Below are 20,920 nucleotides of genomic sequence, written 5' to 3'. Positions count from 1 at the left end.
ACAAATGAGATGTAAGTGGCAAACTTTTTATGTCAGCTTTCAATTTTTTATTGAAAAATTATTTCACTGTTAGCAATATTCAACAATATTTATTAGTCTAAATACATATGTGGAGCACATGTGAGATTCAATGACCAAGTAGGAGTACACAATTCAATTTGTAACATCTAAATCAATGCACCATCAGCTGTGTAAACAAGCTCGTTTGCACCAACTTTGCAACAACAAAAAAATACTTAATACACATACAGAGTGTTTCAATTTGTTTGAAGAACAGGTACATGCAACAGATACAAAGGGAAACAATACAGATACAAAGTAAGGAAAATAATACATCATAAATTGATGATACTTATGGCACATTACCCTATAATAATGCAAACATCTATCTCCTTAGTTAGATGTACAGCCTCCTTCGAAAAATACAATGGTTAAATATTTTAATGCCTTTCAATTTGCAATCATTTTCCCACAACCTGAAACACATCGCTTGAATTCTTGAAACAAAATTTGTAAAGCAACTTTTGTTTGAATTGTCATTTGCTCACTGTCTGTTAAATACGAAAATGAAGCGATAAAATCCCAAACTTGTAAGCTATTTTTTTCTACATTACTTTAATGATGTTCAATTTCCGGTATAAATCAATCTCAATTTAGACTATAATGGTTAATAAAAAAATGCGATAAAATATACACAACCAAATTTATATACAGCACTTCATTGAAAACAATAAATTTCTATAAATGTTATTTCATTTTATGATAAAAAGCATATAACAATTTCAATAATAACCCCCTCCCCCTCTCCGGTTAAAAAAAATGAAAATAAACTCTCCCGAACTAAAAGACCATGTGCATTGATTCAGAAAGTCTTCATGAAAAACATTTTCACGGTGGTAGTGGTATACCATTAGTAGATGACCCTGAAAATTTCAGGCCCCAAATATGAAAAAAAAATGAATAACGAACTGTGTCCTAGAGCCGATGTGAGAAATATTGTTTAAGCTGAATGACCTTAGACGATACAATATGTGCTTAATGCAAACAGCATCAAAATGTTAATATAAACACACTCTCACTCTCTCTCTCTCTCTCTCTCTCTCTCTCTCTCTCTCTCTCTCTCTCTCTCTCTCCAGCATTCAACAGCTGTACAAAAATGTTGCCTTTCTGTCTTAAGAGCAAGCTAATTACCCGACGTTCACAGCGACCGGAACGGTCACCGTGAACTCTCTTGTGGCCGGTTGGTTCATGGGATAGGCGGAGTTATATCCAAGGCTGGGCTGAGTTGGGTCTGTAATAAAACAACCACAGTATAATTGTAAAGTTCTACCAGATATCATTGTCTAAGAATATTCTGCATTCCAAACTCTTATCAAAAAATAGTTTTGAAGGGTTGCGCAAAAGAAGAGTACCCTCTCTCGATTTCACCACGCCTCGACCAAAATTATCGCCTATTAATATTCAAAGAATGATTTGCTATTCCTTAAATAAAAACTTTCTGAAAAGATATACGGTATAATGACATGGAACGAACTATAACACCCGTAGATTTGACATACTACATGTAATTCCTGAATACACACACACACACACACAAATGTTATGCATAAATACTGCACTAGAATTTAGTAATGTCAGAGTGATAATTGTGAAGTAGCGTAATTAATAATTTAGTAAAAGATACTCGACAATTTCCCTCAGAAAAAAATATAAGTACACACCTGCTGGTTCGTTGACGAGCCGGGAATGAGGAATTTCGGAATTCCGGAACACCACGCCCTTTGACCTCTTCCTACGACAGACGACCACCATAATTATGGCCACGATAATGGTGACTCCGACAAAAGGAGCCAGGATGATCAGAGTAAGCCCTTAAAATAGAAAACAGTAAAGAATATGTCCAACCCAAAATATCAATAACTGTCCGGGTCAAATAGTTGCAATTGTGTCTAGTTTTTATAACGGTTAAATGATTGATAATATGGAGAACAAAGTGATCAAAATTTATTTTAAAATAGATATATATATTTCTTTCAATGTTTTATAAGATCAAAAAGAATTAGGCGGCACGCACAACCTAGTTTAGCCTTTATCCTAATGATAAAAATGAGTTATTGTTCATTAAGGGTCTGCATGGTCAACAAATTATTCATCACATCAACTTTTAACAAATTTTAGATATGATATTTCTTATTAGCTATAAACTGTCATTTAGTAAAGAAAATTCAAAATATTTTTGGTTTAAAATTTGAATGTTTTCCTACTTTTTTTTTAAATATTAAGCTTTTCCTCTCAGTGATATTAATTTAGTCCAAAAATAACCACTACCACAACTGTCTACATACACAAATATTTATGTTCTATTTATGCAAGACTTCGGACCCATTTTTTTTTTTAGAAAATCTGATAATGATGTTATACATTTTTAAGTTGGAAATATCAGGTTAATTTAATCTTCATAATATAGTTAAATGATGTAATTATGAATTTTTAATGTAACACGTACTCATATTATTGAATCTGACAGCAGCACAGACATTTTTTTCTTTGTAAAAGTAAAGTTGTTGATATGTTAAACCTTGCTATACTACATGTATGAAATATACTTTTTGATGTAAAGGGGCAAGTTCACGATTTTTTTAAAAGTACAAATGTATTGTAAGTTTTGAATCCCGTCTATAAGTTGCAACTGACATCTGCCATAAAAATACCTTAAGTTACCTAGCAATAGAAATATTTAAACCTGAAGTAAAATTTAAAGGAACAAAATGCGACCATGCCCCTTTAATTAGTAATATGTGCTCTTACAGTCTTCTTTTTCATATTGAGTTATTTTCAGTTTGAAGTAGTTCGAAGACCCCGGTGGAGATTTCCCTTTGTAGGCTATTTCTACCTCCACACCATTCCCTTCCCAACAGAATGAGGTTGGAGTTGTGTTACATCCGTATGTCTGAAGAAAATAAAAACAAACAATATATACCGAAATTGAAACAAAACCGTTGATCGAACTTTTCCCTTAAAAAAAACCCTGACTTTAGGTTACTCTGAACAAAAAGATCTATTTCGCCTATAAAACTAGTAAAATGTGTACTACATTATGTACTTAAAAAAGCGCAACCGTACATCATCAATTTTTTTTTATCGCCGGTAAATGTAAACGAACGTGCTTTAAATAAACAAGAAAACACTCACCGCTTTTCTTTTAAAGTCATCATGATGGTAATAATTAACAGTCGTATTACAGTCCTCAATATGGAACTCCTCAACAGTGATACACACTTTGAGACTGGAAGTGCCACCGGGCTCAAAACTGACTTTACAGCTCCCGGAGTCTTTAGAGGTGACAGATCCGTCCCAGAGATTCAGGAAAGAGTCCCGACCGATGTGTGTCCCGTCCCACTCCAGATAACGGGTGGAATCTGTCATCATGTAAGTGTTACCGCACTCACTATCCGTGAGAGTTACTGAAACAAAAGGAAACTCCGTGATTTAGGAAACATTCTTATTTACATCTTTGATTAATGGCCAACTTCCGTATTCTAAATGGCGCTGTTCAAAGTGACTCACTTAAAAGACACGAGAGAAACAACATCGATGGAGAGTAAATTCATAATATATATTTACATAAATGTCGTTTAGCTATTTATTCCCTTCTTACCTGTTTCGACTGTACACCCTGACTTTGCGACCAACAAAATACACAGACCCAAAATCCAGCGTGTTTCCATCTTGAAGTCGAACAATTGATGCGTGACTATTCAGTAAACAAAGCCCGAGCCGGATAAATATTCGTCCTTCACCTCTTCTGCGATTTTTTTTAATGGACAACCCCGCGGTTAAAAATGTGGAAATTTTAAAGAAATGGTGAATTATTTCAAAACCGTTCCCTGTTCAGAAGCATGCATCCTGTATTATTATATCGTGTCTAATTATGTATTATGTAGACTGATAGATCCCTGTCCCCGTGCATTGCCAGTCTACAATAAGTCTCATTAGAAATACCGATAAATTATTCAAAATGCTACTGATGATTATCGAAAACAACATAACGATGCGTGTTTTAAAATTGTTAATCTACCACATTTGATCCTGTTTTTTAAATTTGTATTAATCTTTTTTTAAATAGGACAAAACACGGAACATGTTTTTCAAGTGATAGAGCGCCTTTAGTTTGCAGTTTTATATGATGATAATAACGTACTCTGAAACAAACTATTCAGAATTATTTATTTGTTGGTTGATTATAGACATTGTATTATTTTGTGTACACGAAACAGTGCTGTTAAAGGCTACTTGAAATTGTATTTATTAAATTACTCTGCACTGATAAATTACTATAATTATATGGAAGACTTAGAATGGGTTTAAATTTATTTGATTTATTCAAAGAATAAGGAATCATTCTTTGAATATTATGAGTTGATCAGTTTGATCGGGGCATGGTCAAATCAAAGTCCGAAGGGCTTTATAATAGATTTGACCATGCTCCGACCGAAATTATCACCTTATAATATTCAAAGAATGATTACTTATTACTTATATTTATATTATTTCCAATTTCTGCACTATAAAAACAACATTTTAAAACCACTATTTTCACCACGTAGCAATCTTCTGTGCCTTTATTTACTTTAAAGCTGCATTCGACAAAGTGTGGAGTGGATGATTATGGAAAAAAACCTTATTAAATATCAAATTAAAGGGAAGCGTGTAAGAGTTGTGGTTCATTGGCGGATCCAGGGGGGGGGGGGGGGGGGTCCGGGGGTCGGAACCCCCCCCCCCCCCCCCCTTTGTCTGGGACATATGAATTTTTTTGAAAACACTTAATGCCTATTTAAAGGCAATTTTTCCATTTATTAAGAAATACTGTAATTATCTTAAATAAATGCTTTAAAAATTGCTTATTTAAAGAATTTCGTATAATTTTGTTCTGATATGAAAAAACCCTATTGATTTTTTTTATCGAAATAAAGTACATCGTACTCCCCTTCAGCATCTGGTGTTTACTACACTGAATAAACATGTGGAAAATTAAAGAAAAAATACCAAAAATTAGGCAGTATCGCTAAAAGCACAAATTTATAATAACATCTACAGTGTATTTTCTACTCTATTTCTTTTTTAAAAAATGATTATAGTTTATTATACAGTTTTGAACTGACAAGCCATCGAGTAAAACGACGTTCAAGTACGAGTACACGCATTCGTTTTACTTTAAAAAGTCGCTTTCAAATGTATTGTTTAGTTAATTAATTAAAGTAATCATAGTAGATGAGTTTTACTTCGTTTAATACGAAAATACAAATAAAATTTATGCGGGTTATGCTATTTTTCAGGAATGCTAACTACCTTCATACCCATATGAAACACAAAAGAAAGCCTTGTTTGTTTTGTTTCCAAGAATCGGAAATTCTGTTACAATAATACCGTGTAAAGGGTTTATATGTAAACCATTATGAAAATGCCCAACTTTTCAAACTTTTCTAAATATGATCGCATCTGTACTAGTGCCGGATGATGTAGCGCACCCATTACAGAGGTCACATCAAGTTCCATGGGACGACAATTGCTTTTACCAATGTATTACACACGTACAATGATATATTCAGCAGATAAATTATCCCCATTCAATTGTCATATCATTTATACCTTTATTTAAGAAGGCAATCGATAGAAATCAAAATCGATAAATAGTTCATAATTTAAAAACATCAAAGACATCCAAAAAAAAAATACCATAACATCCATTTTCATAATAGTTTGTCGTAATAAGTCTGAGTTATTTTTTGTTTCTTAGTGTTTCTTTTCTATCAAGCATAGACGCACTTTCTCATTGCTGGAGACTTGGGTTTCTTGAGGCTAGATATTATGCAAATCTTCCTTACCTAAACCAAAACGGCAAAACGTCCAATAATACAGTACACTTTGCTGTTGAAATAAATGTGAGATAGATAGTGATGAGATAAATGTTTATTAAATACAGTTGTATACGCACGGAAAACGTTCAGAAAGTCCTTGTTTATTGACAAATAATGAATTTTGCACATGTTGGTTTTCATCAAATGGAACCCCCCCCCCCCCCCCCTCCTTTTCCAAAATGCTGGATCCTCCTCTGTGGTTAACATGTATAATGGCTGTAGATGAAGAATATTTTATCAAAATGATTTTTCCGAATATTTCCCATGCCAGAATGGTGTCCGTCAACTTAATACCTCCTTTTCTTTTTGCATTATATCTTAACGATCTTGAAGATTTTATCACAAATAAAATGTTACAGGACTGAAAAGCCTGTTTGAAGAAATTAAACAAAGTTTAAATTGTTATATAAAAAATAAACAGCATTTTTAAAAAGTTCACCGGGATATGTAGTCGGTTGGTCACGTAGATATGTTTTTGCTTTTCTATAGGTTCATATAAGGAAGCATAATTAAAAATGTAAACATCTAAGAATCATGATTATGTTGTACACGGACGACACTGTGCTGATGTCCGAAACTGAAGATGATCTACAATATCAGCGTCATAAATGAACTGTGAAAAAGGAAATGTTGAGAAAACTAAAATTATAATTTTTGGTAAAGGCAGACAAACTTCAAATGTATCATTTCTATATACAATGGGTCCGATAAAATGGTTGTTCCTTTTTTACTGTATGGTTCTGAATTGTGGGGTTTTGAAAATTTATGTATCATTGAAAAAATTGCATGTTAAATGTTGTAAACTTGTACTTAGTCTTAAGAAATCCACCCTAAATTTTATGATTTATGGTGAACTTCAAGTTGCTAGAAATCCATTGTTTGTGAAAGTAAAAATTAGAATGTTGAGTTTTTGGATAAGATGGTTTAAAGGCAAATATATAAAATTGTCATATAGAACCATTTTAACAAGACCTTGGACTTTGGGTAGTTGTGTCAAACAGTAATATGACGTAGGCCTGTCTATTTCATTGCTAGCCACTCAGCCATGGCTGTTTGAAATCGACAGGATTTGTCTGGCTTTTGAGCTAAATCTACGCAATCGGTGCATATTTCACTTGATACCGCGTCATTTTTAACTTGTTTTGACGATCGCGAAAGAAATAGATAGCTACGTCCAACCGAAAGTCCAAGGTCTTGTTAAAATGGTTCTATATTGTATAATTTTTTACATAGCTTAACACAACACACCATTTATAATTTCAATTGGGTTTAATGTAATATTCTACTTGGATGTGGTCTAAGCGATGTCTGGTTGACGAATAATGTAGAAAATGAAAAATTTATTTTGAATGTTGTTAAGCAAACTCCGATTGATCAGTTTCAACAAAAATGGGTCTCTGATTAATGCATGTAGTAAAGGATTTAACTATAATTTGTTTACTTATAATATTTTTGTACTTAGGAATTACTTAAACTGCGGTGTTTCTATGAATACCATTACTACATTAATTAGAACAAGCTATTATAAACTGCCAATTGATACGGGCAGAATGAACAAAGTACCTAGAAATCAACGATTTTGTAATTTATGTAAAAATAACATTGGTGATGATTATCATTACATAATGGTACATGTATGTCTAGATTTAAAAGAATATAGAAAAGCCTTTTTACCATCAATTTATTTCAGACCAAATGCTTTCAATTTTTATGAATTATTTTCATGTAATAAATAAGCTGTTTTCAAATAAATTTATGTAAATTTATCAATATTATGAATAAGAGAGTCAACTCTCCAAGTTGATGTGTACAGTAAACACTCTTGCTTTTTCTTATGATACTGTTTGTATTGTATATTTTCTCTACGTTGTGTTACACAATATGAGAATAAATAAATGCTATGCACTACTACACGGCGCAGCCAATGCCATTTTCAGTTATGCTTTAAGACACGCCTACTTTGTGTCGCTCATCTTTGATGAAATATTTGGCCATAAGCTTCAAAATTGATTCGTATTGTTATCACAGACAAAGACCGTTGAAAATATAAATATTTTCATATAACATGTATCTCAGGTCCACACTGTATGCTCCGCGATCAATTATTTTTAAGCATATGCAAACGGAATGCCCCGGGCCGTCATCGTCTCAAGCAACGGTCTGGAGTCCACATAGATCGATCTCTACAGACGGAAAAGGACCGTGCATATTGACCGTGGTTTGCGACGATGAAGGGCCGAGTGCTTCCTGCGATTTTTTCTAGCAAGGATTTGTACATGTATATTTTGTACTTATAAATTGCACGTGTCACTATATAGTACACTACCTGGCAATGCTTTCATTTTATTTTCAACACATAATGATATGTTACTGTGCGTGTCGGCTGCATCATAAATAAAATACAGCAATTTTTGGTGGATCTTTCTCTCTCTATCCTGACTTACATTTAGAAATGAAATAATATTTCTTTGACTTATAGCATAAATTGTTTTTAATATATACAAATGCGTGTATTTAATTTTTTTTTCTTGGAAGTTTGTTGCAGGAAAACTATTTCATCAAAAAATTCTTTAATTTTAATCTATGCTTATTTATATATATGTGTGTGTGTGTGTGTGTGTGTGTGTGTGTGTGTGTGTGTGTGTGTGTGTGTGAGAGAGAGAGAGAGAGAGAGAGAGAGAGAGCAACTGACACATCTTATTTCCTCAAAAAGAAAAATGTTAGCAGGTGACCTGAGAAACCCATGTCGCAAAGCGCCACACGGATGCAGCTCTAACAACGAATGTCCCCGTGGATGAGCTGCTTTTCGAAAATAACTGTTTCTGGTTATCCTACAATCCAGCAGTTTACAGGTACCTGGTGGAACCTACCGACAGGAATGCTAGAGCGTCCTCTCGGCTACGATCCCTCCTGCTTGAGTGGACAAGAAAGATAATGTCAACCCCTGCAGACCCAAACGTGAAGAGGGGACGACATGATTGGATCGAGGGGTGGGACAGACCAGTGACTGATTTCCGAGTTCCGGATGTTCTTGCTTCCTCTGCGACAACAGAGTACAGTCCAACTTCACCAGGCTTGTTTACTCTGATGTCTGTAAGTCTCTTTTCGGATGATCATTTTGCCATTTTGGAAGACACCACCAGCTTCTATAGGGTCCATCTGAACAACACCGTGCTGTTCGATGCTAAGGGCATTACCAGTTTGAGCCGAAAAATGGCTGTCCTTAAGCCCTGTGCCCTACTGGGGTCTCCCAAATTCCACAGTATAGAAGAGTCCTCGTGGCGGCCAAGAGCAGTTCATTTAGCAACGAGCCTTGGAGTCGAGCCCAGCTTTGTGACATCTGTGGACCAGGCAAAAAAAGATTTGAGGGAACCCGAGATTGAGCTCTTTGCAGAGTCTGACTTGTTGATTTCCCCAGCTTCCAGTTTGGAGTCCAAGAGAAAAGTGGTCGAATGAACCCCTCCGAGAGGTCCTGAACCTGTCAGAAAGAGGCTGAGGCTGGGTGGAAAGAAATCCAGTCCAGTGTATTGGGTTACGACCATGCATCAAGAGCCCTCTACAGCTTCCTCTCTGCCATTCTCAATCCCACCCGAACCATCAAAGACTGTTTTGCCCGAGTCGGCCTCTCCCTTTCATCAGCCTTGTCTGTTCTTGGTCCTCTGCCAGCTGGATTCCTCGATGGTTCAGAGAAGTCCTAGCCAGCCATGCCACCCATGCCATCTGTGTCGGCTACAGTGCCCGTGCTCCCTCTCTCATCACCGCCTGTCTCCCAGCAAACCAAGTTCACCCCTGACCCACAATCCACACCTATCGGATCCATAGTTCAGAGGGCAAAGAGGTTGCTAGGCCATGGTTGTATGCCGTGGTTGCCCTCCCAGAAGGCAATGAACCAGAGGGGGGATGGTCACCCTGACCAGTGGACAAGTTGCCATTGCCTGGCCACCACAGGGATTCCAGACGATGTCAAAAGACAGGAAGCTCCTGGAGTTCGAGTTCACTGCCCTCTCCGTCAAGCGTCCAAAGGACACAGGCAGTGACTTTGATAGGGCCAGACCTCTAGACGAGTTTAATTTCCTCGTTCTTCCTGGATCCCTTGATCTTTCTGTTCAAAAAGCAAACAACCCACCAGCAAAGAGTAGGTTTTACATATACCAGATGGTACGCAGCGTGGCAAGGGGTCTGTCGAATTCTTCCTCTGACCAGGAGGTTATTTTATTCTTGGAGGCGACTGAGGGTAAACGGAATACGTGCTGGGACTCGCTCATCAATGAGATTGACCGTGTTGATGTTCCTCTCAGGCTAGCTGACTGAACAAATAAACAATTTGTAAAGATAAAATTATTGATTGTATTTAAAATGAAAATTCATTCGATTTTTTTAATTTCAGGAGAATTAAGTAGCTAAGGTGGGGGAAGTGTAATGACCTGATATAGAAATAATTATGAATTTATCATTTGATTATTGATCTCATTAATAAGGGGTTAAGTGGGTGGATTTTATGAATTTTACATAACGTTATACCTAATACAGTTTATTTAGGGGTTAATTCTATTGAATGTTTACCGTATCTGCTAATTTTAAAAATCTTTTTTTAGCACATGTGTACTTTTCTTTTTCCCAGTTTGCATATTTATTCTTGACATAGTGACTTTATTAATATACGCAAGGAAACTATGCATGTTGATTGTACCTATGCATTTTTAAGTTGTGCTATTCATTGTCTACTACACCTGTAAGAGTACTAGATTTTATAAATTTTTAAGCTTCCAGTTTGGAGTCCAGGACTGGATTTTTAAAATTTTTAAATTTTATAAAAGCTCCTGTGGAATTCGAACTCATAAATATCAGACTCGTTATTAACGCTCCAACCCATTGCGCTAGACACAATATTATACTTGGTTTAATTGGAAATACGTCACAAAATGGAGATGGCCGATGCCAACTTAATTAAATCTTTTGTAAAATATCAAGCACTTCTCCATCTGTTGTTATTCTTATATATCTAAGAAATTCACCCTTTATGTTCTTTTAAACTGGGCAATGGCCTGCATTTACAAAAAAGGACTATATATGACATGGGCCTAAAATGGCCCCCTGAAATGAACATCATCATTTTACTGTAATTCTTTGGGGGTTTTTTGTACAGATATACATATGTGATGTGTTAGCATAATATTCATTTTGGTTCAAGTGCCCACAATTTAGAAATATGACATCGTAGAGACAACCTTTTCCCGCCATTTTTGCATTTTTAGCATAAAACAGCTTGTTTTCAATCAGTTTTTCTTTCAGAAAACATAGAGCGCATGCTTGAACGAACAAAGTATTTTAATCAGAGATGTATCTAATTAAGACTAATAAGTGACAAAATTTGTTATCTTGTTCAAGCATACGCTCTATGATTCCCATTCGAAAAAAGATTAGAAAAATGTCAATTTTTGACTGATTTTGATTGAATTCTAAAAATAGCGTCACTTCTGACGTCATAAAATGCCAGTGGGTGCAAATAAATCAAATAAATAGTTGAAAAATAAATTCTATATCAACTGTTTTTAAAAATAAGTTTACACTTTAATTGTACCCGAAACACTTAAAAAATGGCAAATTATGGGGACCAAATTTAACTCATATCATATATAGTTCTTTAAGCCGAAAGTCGATGTACTGCTTTAAACGCTGGCGTTTATAAGTGTGTTCGCTTGTTTAGTTCTTCAAAAAATGACTTGTATTCAACTGACACACAACAACAAAAAGAACTTTTTGTTTCAGCTTTCAATTGTATTGAAAAAATAATATTTCATTCTTTTTTACTCTTTTACAGCGTTATATAGTCTATATTCATGTATATGAATGCATATGAGTATGTTTTATCTGTTAATGAGGATCTGGCGCTGCAATTTTTATCACTAATGGGGTTTATCAATGGAACAAGCTTTGAAAAAATACCGTTTACATAATGGAAAAATGTTAACTGTTGCATACATATGTATATACACTGTATATAAACAAAGGGTACTTCGTGGTGTACATAACTGAACAATTTTCATATCATATAACTGTCTATTCTTAAGGTAATATTATGTTCTAAGTTTGTTATCAACTGTACATAAACTTGTAATTTGATTTCATAATACTCTCCATTAATTTGGAGGAATATTAGAATATCTTATCTTATCTTCTACTTAATGAGCAAGTAAGTGTTCTCAATTTCAATTCCATTTAATATTAGTAAAATATGACAAATGAATTGTTGGTGTAAATATATCCTTATTACACATGCACTGAGTTTTACCATTTATTTAAAAAAAAAATGTGCACGAAGTAGATATCTTCTTACATGTAAATATGAGGGGTAAAATGAATGAAAAATTGTTAATACATATGACACATTGATTTATAAAGCAGGCCTCTGGCCTACGCGGTTAAAACTTCCTCAGAAAAGAAACAATGGTCAAATTCAATTCAATATGAAATCATTTTTTCCGCAATACGAAACGTAACGCTCGAATTTACAAAACAAATTCGCTTTTGTTTGAATTGTAACATTGTCATTTCTATAGGGTTTTTAATACAAAAAGGAAACAATAACTTTAAGTCCAAAATTTGTGAGCAATGAATTTTTACGTATGAGTACATTTTCTATCATTTTCCAGTATACATTTTTACTTGTGCTGAAATTCTTGATGAAGAAATGCAATTAAGTATACACATAGTTCATTTTATACAGCATCCCTTTTAAGCAATTATTCAATTTTTTAAACCATAATTTTAATTGCAAACGACAGTTATACTCTCCCAAATTTAAATCCAAAATACACGCTTCTTAACACCACGGTAAAGGAACCATACAGTCTTAAAGAGATATTTGGTATTCTTTTTTCTCTCTCTCTTTCTCCTGCATACTTGAAAGCAATAAAAAGAAGATATTTCCATTCTGTCTTTAGGTAGGACGAGCTAATTAGCGAACATTCACAACGACCGGAAGGGTCACCGTGAACTCTCTTGTGGCCGGTTCGTTCATGGAATAGGAACAGTTATTTTCAAGGCTGGGCTGAGTTGGTTCTGCAATATAACAACCGCAGTTTATATATATGATATATAACCAGACCATTTCAAAAAAAAAAACCCTTAAAATTGTTTTAAAATTAATTCCCTATACAGGTAAATATCGGTATCTCGAACATGGGATATCTCGAATACCCCGGTTATGTCGAAGTCGGCCGCCGGTCCCGGCCGTTTTCCCTATATATATGATTTTAAAAACTACTGATATCTCGAATACGGTTATCTCGAATACCCCGCTTATGTCGAAGTATGTTTACGGTCCCAATAACAAATTTTACCTGGGTTATCTCGAAGTGAAGTCAATTTTCCGGTCTGCTAATCGCACCCCGCATGTCGTGTCCTCGTTATTCTCGCCCGCGGCAATTCACACCTTTTCTCAAGACTGATAGTCTATTAACTCCACGCTTAGCCAGTGCAGCTATCGATGACACGGTGATTGTTATTTATAACAGCTTGGGTATATACTCCGGTGATTGATAAAACAAACAAGTTCACAGCTCCCAAAGTAAGCACCCCTAACATTACCGATAATATGAATAATGATGCACGCTACTTATAAAGCAAACAAGTTCACGGTCACTCAATTACCAAATAGCGCAGCGTAAATTATCGTATAATCGATATCGATGCATGATCAAAGTGAACTTCTACTTAATGAATAATATACCAAAAATATATTTAATAACACAATCAAACAATTAACACATTTGTCTTTGGCTATAAAAGATGGTACAGAATTCTGTACATCATTCAACAACATGTCTCAACACAGCAAAGACAAGATCCCCACTCCCGGGCTGAAGCGCAAGCTAAAGACCCACACCATTGAAACAAAGTTTCAAGCCATTGCCGTAACGTTTCATATAAATTCTTATTTGAGTGTATATGTGCAATGTCTATAAATGTCTATAAATAAAACATCGTTTCAATATTCCGTCTTTTTTTCCGTTCATACCGGTTCTCAAATTATAGTGCATATAAGGACTTCCTGTGTTAACATGTCAGGACAAAAACAAAAACGCTAATGGAGTCGAAGAATTTCGACTTCGTATACCTCGAACACCTGGATATCTCGAAGTTTTTCCGTGGTCCTCCGAACTTCGAGATATCGATATTTAACTGTATTTAACTCTTTCCTCATAGTTTTAACGATGTCGTAGAGTACACCCTCGCAAGAAATAGATGTGTTAAATTTAAATTTCATAATTAAAAGAATGAAAAACTAATTATAATTTTACATATTGTTTAAAATTGTTTTAATTACAAAAACTTGAATTTAACATTAGTTTAAAAAATAAATCTCTTACAGAATGGGGTAAACTATACACAGCTCAGTATTTTTTGTTTTAAATTTTTATTTCAACTTGGTGATTTTTTAAAAGGATATGGCAATGATATATATTTGTAATAACATCAAAGTATAATTACTATATTAATATTTGATATCAAATATAAACATCTAGAAAGGACATAATCTGACAATGAACTACTTTTAGAACACCCCTTATGTTTGGCATAGTACTATTTTCTGAATAAAAAATGTTAACGTTATGCTTAAAGTGCTGCGCTACGCTATTTTTTTTTTTTAGCTAATGCCTGTGCATGCACCAGTCTGGGAGTGATTAATCAATAACTTAAAAAAAAACATTGACAGCTTTCTTTTTTTACATATTGCATGGGAAAAATGAGAAACGTCGAACGCACCTGTTGGTTCGTTGACGAGACGGGAATGAGTAGTATTGGACTTCCGTAACGCCAGACACTTTGACTTCGTTATACGTTTGACGATCACAATGATTAGGATAATGACGACCATGCCAGACAGCGGAACGATGAGGGGCAGTAGTAAAGTCCCTAGAAATAAACAACAGTAAAGAAAATCTCAAACTTTAAAGAAGAGACCTAAGGTATACAATGCTCACCTTAGGAACAATAGGTACATGTATCATACCGATGATAATCATTATGATAAAATCAGCCTAATGGAGTCATGATACAAACTACCTGGAAAATGAAGTATAATACATGTATATCCTGTATAAATAAAAAAAAATTCCCCTTGGATATTTCTATGTTTATTATCATAAGTCCTTTTTCTAACAGGATGATTTTATAGTCGTATCACATTTTGAGAATTGCAGTTCTCAAAAACATCCGAAACAAATGTTTATATGTAGAACATATTCCTACATCAAAATTTGAACCCCTTGTGAGGTCCAAGAATCGTCCAAGGGCCATAGTCAGCAATATTCTCAGAATGCCTGCGTATAAATTAAAATATATATTAAACATCTCAGCTTTTATGAATGATTAAAATGCTTTCCTTTGTAAAATTGGATCCACAATCTCGGGTTGCTATCACTAAAGTTAGATTTTAAGAAGATTTTAAAAGACCTGTCTCTATATATTTCTGTATAAATCCACCCCCAAACTTTGTGACCCTATCCTACACAGGGGATCAGAGAAGAAGATTTTATAAGATTTAACTTTATATTCCTATGTAAAATTTGACCCGCACTCCAATGGTGGCCTAACCCTACACTAGGAGTCATGATTTTCACGACGTTGAAAATGCACTACCTGAGAATGCTTCAACACAAGTTTCGGCTTTCCTGGCTGATGACTTTCTGAGAAGAAACTTTTTAATGATTTACCCAATATATTCTTATATAAAATTCACCCACCCCCCGTTTTGGCCCCATCTTATCCCTGGGAGTCACGACTTTCACATATTTACATCTACACTACCTTAGAACGCTTTAGCTTGCTTTCCTGGCCAAATGGTTCATGAGAAGAAAATTTTTAAAAACTAATTATTATCTTGAAAAAAACGTGGTCACTTATTTTCACAACTATGAATCCCTTTTGCCTTAGGGTGTGTCTGACCAAATTTGGTTGAAATTGGCCTCGTAGTTCTTGAGAAGATGTTGAATATATGAACAATTTTCGACAGTGTAAAAATCACAGATATCAGATTAGCTTTCCGGCCCTGTATTTTAGACCCTGCTAGGTATTACTCATAATGCTGATTAGACACCTCATCGTGTGAGACGTAGTTGAATCGAGCCATTTTCCCAGGTTTGCAGTCGTGTTGCAAGAGGGGCGCACGATTTATCTACTAGTATGTCTTTGCATATAACTGCTTGACTTTCTTCATAAAACGGGCACAGAAAACAGACCGTGGTGAGTACTGTACAGTGCATTCGATATGTATTCTTGATATTTTTGCATAGTAAGTAAAACTTTGTCGTTTAACCTATATCTAAATATATCTTGACTAGCATTCACAAAACTTACCTGTGTTGTTCTCTAGAGTGTGACAGTCAAGACAGAGTTCAAATACAATATTCTTACTCTATTAATAACTTTAAACGCCTTTTGTATTTCTATTTCTCTTCTCCTTTTAATCGTATTTTTCTGCTTTAGAGATATTTTTTGGTAAAATGAATTAAATGTGTTGGACGGAAATGAGTTTCCAGAATGGAAGCCATTTTGATTAAAACTTTGGTACATGTTACCATGCATAGGTATTTTTATTAATATAGACAGCTATAAGATATAATATACTATATTATTATAATAAAGTTGCCAATGGTTTTTGCCTACATGGATTTATATACTGATTTTTGATTGATACAGTTGATTAATTAGCGTTGACGTTGAAGCGTTGTGACAGTGGTCGATGAGCATGACGTAGTACCTGAGTGGATCTAGTAGGACATTATTTCATTATCACGCCACAAGACATTCAGTTCTAGGACCACAGACCTAGAAATAGTGATGAGGGTGGACTTAACTTTATTAATGAACCATCAGTGCAGGCGTCTGTATCTAAATGTCGATAGTTGAGCTAAGTGGAACCCTATAGTGATGGGACAAGTGGACAAGAAGTTTCTTTTGTTAATTTTTGGCAACATAGCTAATATTAACGTCACTGTAAAAGTGTGTTTGAAAACTAAATATAAATAATTAGATCCTTTAGCTGCCTATATATAAAGATAGTATTTGTCAACAAGGGAAATAGTTTTGGTGTCTAGATTTAAACATTTAGTTTGGTTTATATTTTTTAAATGCGAGAGTGATTTTGAGAGTGAGGGTAAAAGTGAGTGAGAATTTGTAAATATTTTCTATTGGTTTATTTTCTTGTCGATAAATAAATTAATTGAAACTATCTTGAGTGTTATTTGGAGATCGCCTTGCTCAACCACGTTACAGACAGACGGACATACAGAAGACAGACAAAATGTGATAAGAAAATCTCACTTGAGCTTTGAGCTCAACTTAGCTAAAAATCAATAAGCTATCCAGATCATATATTTGGTGCAAATGTATTTGGGTTTTATTATGGTTGCTTGATTTTGGAGTGAAAGGTATGATCAAAATTGTTTTTCTTAGACAGATTGCATACTGTTTAGATACAATTTTTTTTAATGACACACGCAATGTGTCTCTGTTTTAGATAATTTTCCTTTTCCTTAATTATATGCATTTAAATCTTTCAGAGCCCAAAAATTCAGGGTGCATTACCAGGCTATTTTTTGAGTTAAAATATTTTGCATTTTTCTTTTTATTTAACGAATGAAATGCTTACCAATAAAGTAATAGAGTACTTATATTCGATTGAAACTATATTCCACGATAGAATCATATCGCATAACAATAAGATATAAATTTGGGATCTTGTAATGGATCTCTTTACATTGCAGAGAAAGAAAAAAATACAAAGAATGGAAGATAAGGTCGAGTCTGACCCTAATATATCCATATGACTTTGAAATAGGATCTATATCTTTAAACAATTGTTGATATGCACCCTAACACAACACTATGTGTACATATTAGGTTAATTATATCTCACAATAGAGTGAATTATGACGTTTTTATACATTTATAGCTAAAACACATTTATATTTTTAATACAGATTTTGGAACAGACCTATGTATAAATAGTTTAAATCAATCATGTCTCTACATTTTAACAGTCAATGCTAAAAAACATTTTCTTCTTTATAAAAGTATAATACCTTGCCATACTATATGCATGGAGTATACATTTTGATTTTTAAAAAGTTCTCTTACAGTCCCTTTCCTTTTTTTTATGCAAATTTATTTTCAGTTTAAAGTAGTCTGAAGATCCTGGAGGAGATGCCCATTTGTAGGACACTTCTATCTCCACACCTTTCCCAGTCCCGCAGAATGAGCCTGCAGTTGCGTTGCATCCGTATGTCTGAAAGGAAAAAAAACGATGTATTGAACTTATAAGACGGTAAACTTTTCTCAAGACAGACAGTAAGCGATTCTGAGCAAAAACTGTTTATTTCGCCTCTATCAATCGACAAAATATTTTAAAGTTTTGTGTACTGGTTAAAATAAATAAATGAAATGTTAAGACTATTACATACTGTGCATCATGCAATAGCCTGGATCATATGAACATGATTGCTACTGAAAAAGAACACATACCGCTTTTATTTCGGAGTCACCATCATGGTAATAATTAACAGATGCATCACAATCCTCAATGTGGAACCTTTCAACTGTCACGCACACCGTATAGTGTATAGCGGGGTCAAAAGAGACTTTACAGCTCACAGAGTCTTTGTTGCGCCAGAGGTTAAAGATTGAGTCCTTACCGATGTGTGATCCGTCCCACACTAGATAATGGTTCTTTTTCAAGCTGAAGTAAATGCCACCGCAAATATCATCCGTGAGGGTTACTGAAAAAAGGGGAATTCTGATATATAAGAAATGTTGTTTTAATATGCACAAGAAACAGGCACGTAGCATCGTTTTTAAAGTAAAGGGGGGGGGGGACAGACTCATCTATAACTCATTTCCTTATTTTCATACCAATTTTTCATTCAATTTTTCATAATTATGTAAATTAGTTGCTGCGAAAAAAAGTGGGGGGGGGGGGGGCGCCGGACCCCATGCCACCCTCCTTGATGCTTTGTGCCTGAGAAGCATGACAAACAAAACTTCGATGGAGGAAATATCATATGTAATTACACATCTATCGGTATAAAATGTCGTCTAGCTTTTTATTCGTTACTTACTTGTTTCACTGACTTGGCTCTCCGACTTTGGCATCCCTAAAACAAGAAGCCCTAAAATCCAATGTGTTGTCATCATAAATAAATAATGCGTCACTTTTCAGTAGACAAAGCTCATCTGCAGTATATTCGCCTTTTGCCTACTCGCCCCTTTGGTTTATATGAAATACACCACGGTTGTGAACGTGGATAATTCAAATCCTTCCTCCTCCAGTAAATAATATCGCGTGTGTAATTAGACCGACGAATCACAGCCCAAATGCATTGTCAGTCTTCAATGCATCGACTACTCTTTTGATAGAAAAAAGATTAATTATGCATGTTTACTTCATATTTTCCATATATTTTATTTAATCATATGTTTACCATATTCGATCCTTATCTTTTGTTAGGTGGAGTTAAATTTAATATATATTATATAAAAAAAAACAAGGAATACACTTTTTCCAGGGAAAATTTGACTGTAATTTGAAGTTTTGTGACGAGTCGGTGGACCATTTATTGGATGATAACAAAAACACCCATAAACTGACCTTAAGAGGAATTATATTCTAAACTGGTCTTTCATCCACAGTTATTTCCAAGTTAACCCTTGCTCTGGTAAATCCCACGTCATGAAGGTCCCTGTTTACCAATTGCCGTTGCTCTTGTTTTCCTTTGATCTTCCTCGTTCCGCCTCACTTCAGCTTTAACCATATTGCGCCTTTCTGTTCCTGATCTTATAGACCACTGCGGGAAATATGACATCCCCACCCCTTGTAATTGTCATCAATGCTTATGTTTCCAATGATGTCTCGTATGTGAAACAACCTCTACATGGTCATCTGATGTTTTTGCTGACCACTTTTTTCTTGTCCTTGTTTGAAATCCAGCTCTGGTAACCATGTCATCTGCTGAGTCTCCTAGAAGTCATTTTGCTGCATTAAACTCTTCCACAACTGGGTTTTGGCGTTTATTGAACAGATGAAAAGTAAGCTTTTAAAGGAATTCTTGGCATGTATTTTCATTGATCAGCTCTATAAACGTAATACATTACGGAAAAGGCAATAAACATGATAAATACAAGTAAGATATATATAGCGATATCCGAAATAGTAATGCATGAAAAACCTTTACTTTAACTAGGCGAATGAAACTTTGTAATATTCTTACGCATGTAAAAGAAAAACAGGATTTAAATGTATATTTGTTTTACTCCCAAGGAAAACGCATTATAATGACGCTTTAGTAGTCTCCATGTAATTAAAGATTAACATGTAGCTATCATTGTATAGTAAATAAAGTACAGCAGAAGGCACGATGCGTGCGCACATAGTGAACTTTGCCGGATGCTTCATATGAACAAAACTGTGATTGGCCGAAGCCAATCACAATAAATTGTTTGAGTTTGATATCAAGTGACTCGACAGTCGTCTCCCTGTGAAAATAGATCACAATCAATTATGTTAAATTATATTTGAGTTAGATTAGGTTCGTAATTAATTTACGAAGTATTCTCTCGGTATATTAATATATTTACCATTTTAAATCTCCGTAATGATCTAGAATTTTTTTTATTCTGTGATCTTTTCGGGGTAAATACAGATATCTAGATATCTAGATTGTCTTAGATTGTTTTCCTTTCATTATTTCTCGTGTACTTAATTTTATTTTCGTTGAAAATCCTTTAAAAAAAAGCGGAAGCAATAACATGGGAAAGACTTTAGCTAAGTAATTTTATATAATAAAAAAAACTCTTTAAATTTAGCTTTAAAACTTAAACAGTTTGATCACTTTATACAGATCTACAGCTGTTTAGTCAAAAATTGGCGAAGAACATACAGTCCACAAAACCCCAGTAAAAAGCTTTTATTGATTTGCTGTTATTTACTCTTAACCAGGTAC

The 20,920-nt window shown here is 34.5% G+C and overlaps 2 protein-coding genes across 2 annotated transcripts; both read right to left on the bottom strand.

The window, feature by feature from the left end:
• Positions 1 to 5: 5 nt before the first annotated feature.
• LOC128161494 (uncharacterized) lies at positions 6 to 3,816 on the bottom strand. Its single transcript, XM_052824782.1, has 5 exons — positions 3,659 to 3,816; positions 3,193 to 3,464; positions 2,809 to 2,950; positions 1,722 to 1,871; positions 6 to 1,291 (listed from the first exon to the last, which is right to left on the bottom strand). The coding sequence occupies exons 1-5, from the start codon at positions 3,726 to 3,728 to the stop codon at positions 1,188 to 1,190; spliced, it is 738 nt and encodes a 245-aa protein (XP_052680742.1). The 5' UTR covers positions 3,729 to 3,816; the 3' UTR covers positions 6 to 1,187.
• A 7,701-nt stretch (positions 3,817 to 11,517) lies between these two features.
• On the bottom strand, positions 11,518 to 19,699 carry LOC128161696 (uncharacterized). The gene is made up of 6 exons (XM_052825059.1): positions 19,570 to 19,699; positions 19,040 to 19,327; positions 18,447 to 18,700; positions 18,063 to 18,210; positions 14,688 to 14,837; positions 11,518 to 12,980 (listed from the first exon to the last, which is right to left on the bottom strand). The coding sequence occupies exons 2-6, from the start codon at positions 19,113 to 19,115 to the stop codon at positions 12,877 to 12,879; spliced, it is 732 nt and encodes a 243-aa protein (XP_052681019.1). The 5' UTR covers positions 19,116 to 19,327; positions 19,570 to 19,699; the 3' UTR covers positions 11,518 to 12,876.
• Between the last annotated feature and the right edge of the window lie 1,221 nt (positions 19,700 to 20,920).

Source organism: Crassostrea angulata, chromosome 8 (assembly GCF_025612915.1).
Source record: "Crassostrea angulata isolate pt1a10 chromosome 8, ASM2561291v2, whole genome shotgun sequence".
Classification (NCBI taxonomy): domain Eukaryota; kingdom Metazoa; phylum Mollusca; class Bivalvia; order Ostreida; family Ostreidae; genus Magallana; species Magallana angulata.
Note: the sequence above shows the minus strand (reverse complement) of the source record. Positions and strands in the feature narration are given on the sequence as shown.